The sequence below is a fragment of the Terrapene carolina genome, unplaced genomic scaffold, assembly GCF_002925995.2.
Source record: "Terrapene carolina triunguis isolate 2854851 unplaced genomic scaffold, T_m_triunguis-2.0 Scaffold33347, whole genome shotgun sequence".
In the NCBI taxonomy this organism is placed as follows: Eukaryota; Metazoa; Chordata; order Testudines; family Emydidae; genus Terrapene; species Terrapene triunguis.
The window spans coordinates 4,636-8,533 of record NW_020697698.1 but is presented as its reverse complement, the minus strand read 5'-3'; the positions used below and the strand labels follow the sequence as shown (position 1 = coordinate 8,533).

Here is a 3,898-nt window from a genome sequence, read left to right as displayed (position 1 = left end):
TCACTGTGGCTCTCTGGCACAGTAATAGGTCGCGGTGTCTGCAGCTGTCAGCGAGCGGAGCTGCAGGGAGAACTGGTTCTTGGATGTGTCTTGTCCGAGGGTCATTCTACTCTGCAGAGAGCTGGCGTAGTCAGTGTACCACCTGCTGGACCTATAGTATGTGCGTCCCATCCATTCCAGCCCTTTCCCCGCGGGCTGCCGGACCCAAGTCCAGGCGACGCTGGTGCTAGAAACCGAGTCTCCGGAGATGGTACAAGTGAGTGTCAGGGACTCCCCGGGCTTGATCACTCCCGGGCCCGTTTCCCGCAGCTGCACTTGGGAGAGGACACCTGGGAAGGAAACACAGAAATGAATCCATGAACCAGGCTCCTCTCCCCTGGGAGTGGGGAACATGAGAAAATTAAACACCCTGTGACAGCGCCTAAGGGAGTGAGGCACCCAACTATCACTGAACTCCATTGGGATCGGGGCACCTCATTCCCTTAGGCTGCCTTGATCATCTCTTCTGCAATCACTGCAGCAAGGAACCCTCCTGACCCCCAATTGACACGTACCTGAAGGGGCCTCCAGCATGAACAGGAAAATCAGTAGCAGGTTCATCTTAAGTGAAGGTGCAAACTGTCCCCAGCAGCCAGGACCAGGCAGTTCTGTGACTGGAGGGAGACTGAGGCTCCTCCAATCAGGGAGTTGTATTTAAACAGGAACCCTGCAGGGCAGGGATTTGCATGCAAATTTCCCGGCGTCAATATAAGAGATGGCAGAGTGTGAGCTCTGTCTGTACATGGGGCTCTCTCCCTGGGACGCGTGTCTGCCTCAGAGAGTGAATTCAGCTCAGGAAGCTGTGAAACTGCCTAAAGTATTTGGACCCCCAAACTCAGTTTAAATAAATAGCCACTTGGAGCCCTATCCCCCCAAAATATCCCCCCAAGCCCCTTCACCTCCTTTCCTGGGGAGGCTTGAGAATAATATACCAACAAAATAGGTTAAAAAGGTGAGCACAGACCAGACCCTTGGGTTTTTAGGACACTAAAAACCAATCAGGTTCTTAAAAGAAGACCTTTATTATAAAAATAAATAAATAAAAGAAGCACCTGTGTAAAATGAGGATGGAAGGTAAGTTTACAGGGTAATAAAAAGATGTAAAACAGAGAGGATTCCCCTCTAGACTCAACTTCCAAATTACAAAACAGGAATAAACCTCCCTCTTGGCATAGGGAAAATTCAAAAGCCAAAACAAAAGATAATCTAACACATTTTCTTGCTATTACTTACAATTTCTGTAATTTTAGATGTATCATTTCAGTAGGAGCTGGATTACCTGCTTGGTCTCTCTCTCTCTCTCTCTCTCTTTTTGTCTCAAGAGGGAACAGACAGAGAGCACAAACAAAACTTTCTCCCCACCCCCAGATTTAAAAGTATCTTCTTTCCCTATTGGTCCTTCTGGTCAGGTGCCAACTAGGTTAATTGAACTGATTAACCCCTTACAAGTAAGTGATTCTGTACCTCTGGCCAGGAGGGATTTGATGTTACTGCATACATAAAGGTTGCTAACCTTCCATTTATATTTATGACAATGCTACTTGAGCTAGTGTTACTTATCACTGTCATTTTCCTCTAACCCAAGTAACAGGATAAACATTTTTGTACCTTGCTGTCATTCTGAGCCGCTAAGAGATCCCTGTTCCACCTCCTCGCTTTCCTGAACTAAGTATTTTGTGAAAGAAATACAAAGACAATTTCCCACCGTCTATCTATCTATCTATCTATCTATCTATCTATCTATCTATCGTTCTTTTATATAATAACGTTCATACTTTATAAACTGGGTGCAAAGACAGGTGTTTCTGGTGTGTAGGAAAGGTTATACTTACCCTGAATTTTTGCATCGTTCTATTACAGAAGAAAGGAATATGTTTGCCCTGTGCACTTGGGGTGAGGTTCCCTTGCTATGTTTGCAATACATTTTTATTCATTTTGTATAGCAAAGGATTTTTCACCATTTAAAATCCTGGGGCTCCTGCTTCTAGCCCGTTTCAGGCCTGCGCTATGCCAGTGTAGACAGCTAAAATTCCAATCTGAAGTGACTACACCATCAGTGAGACAGAGAAGGAGAATTCGAATTTCCCCAAAGATTCGGAGAATTAATAGCTCTCCACCTGCAAAACCCGCTTCCCCTTTTTGTATTAGCCCCTGCTGCATTGTGTTACTGTGCATCCCAGTGTGTGCGTGTGTTTCCCCCGGGCGCAGTAATAGGTGGCGGTGTCCGCAGCTGTCAGCGCACGCAGCTGCAGGGAGAACTGGCTCTTGGGAGCCTCTTGGCTGATGGTCAGTTGGCTCTGCAGAGCCACGGCGTAGTTCGTGGGCCAGCTGCCGGCTAAATGCCAGATGTTCTCCATCAACGCCTGCCCTCCCCCCGCCAGACGCTGGATCCAGTTCCAGCCCGATCCGACGTTAGACAGCGAGCTCCTGTAGAGGGTGCAGGTGACCGTGACGGGCTCCCAGTTTGCTGAAAGGGCCAAAGCCTCCCTGGTGTAAATCCGGAGTAACTTGAGGCTAGTGAAAGCAGTTGCAGTGACTTTACACTAGCGGAGGATTTGGCCCCAGGAGAAATTTGCTCCATCCATTGGGTCAGATGCGAACCCCAATGCGCTTGTCCCCTTTACACTGACAGATGCTGTCCTGTGAGTTGGATACAGAGACAGGCCCCGGGAGAGCCAACGTGCCAGGGCTCCGAGGGGAGAGCGACTCAGAACAGGACTCACTCCGGATTGGAGTTCAAAGATGAAGCGAGGGGTCTCTGCACCGCAGGCCCAGCGGGGCTCTGGGCAGGACGGGGCGACACATTGCCTGGGAATGGAAGGTTTATAACTGACAGGAGGTTTGTGTTAGGCCTGGTCTACACTAGGCGTTTCTGTCGAATTTAGCACCATTACATCGAATTAATCCTGCACCCGTCCACACCACGAAGCTATTTAGTTCGACATAGAGGTCTCTTAAATTCAATTTCTGTACTCCTCCCCAACGAGGGGAGTAGCACTAAATTCGACATGGCCATGTCGAATTAGGCCAGGTGTGGATGGAATTCGACGCTAATAGCTCCGGGAGCTATCCCACAGTGCACCACTCTGTTGACGTTCTGGACAGCAGTCCGAGCTCGGATGCTCTGACCAGCCACACAGGAAAAGCCCCGGGAAAATTTGAATTCCTTTTCCTGTCTGGGCAGTTTGAATCTCATTTCCTGTTTGGACATCATGGCGAGCTCAGCAGCACTGGCAACGATGCAGAGCTCTCCAGCAGAGATGGCCGTGCAATCCCAGAATAGAAAGAGGGCCCCAGCATGGACTGATCGGGAAGTCTTGCATCTCATCACTGTGTGGGGAGATGAGTCCGTGCTTTCCGAGCTGCGATCGAAAAGACGGAATGCAAAGATCTATGAGAAGATCTCTAAAGCCATGGCAGAGAGAGGCTACAGCCGGGATGAAACGCAGTGCCGCGTGAAAATCAAGGAGCTGAGACAAGGCTACCAGAAGACCAAAGAGGCAAACGGACGCTCCGGATCCCAGCCCCAGACATCCCGTTTCTACGAGGCACTGCATTCCATCCTAGGTGCGGCCGCCACCACTACCCCACCACTGACCGTGGACTCTGAGGATGGGATATTGTCAACGGCCGGTTCCTCGGACATGTTAGCGGACGGGGAAGATGAGGAAGGAGATGAGGAGGACGAGGCAGTCGACAGCGCTTGCAACGCTGATTTCCCCGACAGCCAGGATCTCTTCATCACCCTTACCGAGATCCCCTACCAACCGTCCCCAGCCGTTAGCCCGGACACAGAATCAGGGGAAGGATCATCCAGTAAGTCTTTTAAACATCTAAACATTTATTTTTAACAGAACAG

General features: G+C 49.6%; 1 gene segment (V, D, J or C); it reads right to left on the bottom strand.

Moving 5' to 3' along the window:
* Window positions 1–600, bottom strand: LOC112124824. The segment is given in 2 exon segments: window positions 1–329; window positions 555–600. Coding segments are annotated over 2 exon segments (375 nt in total).
* Between the last annotated feature and the right edge of the window lie 3,298 nt (window positions 601–3,898).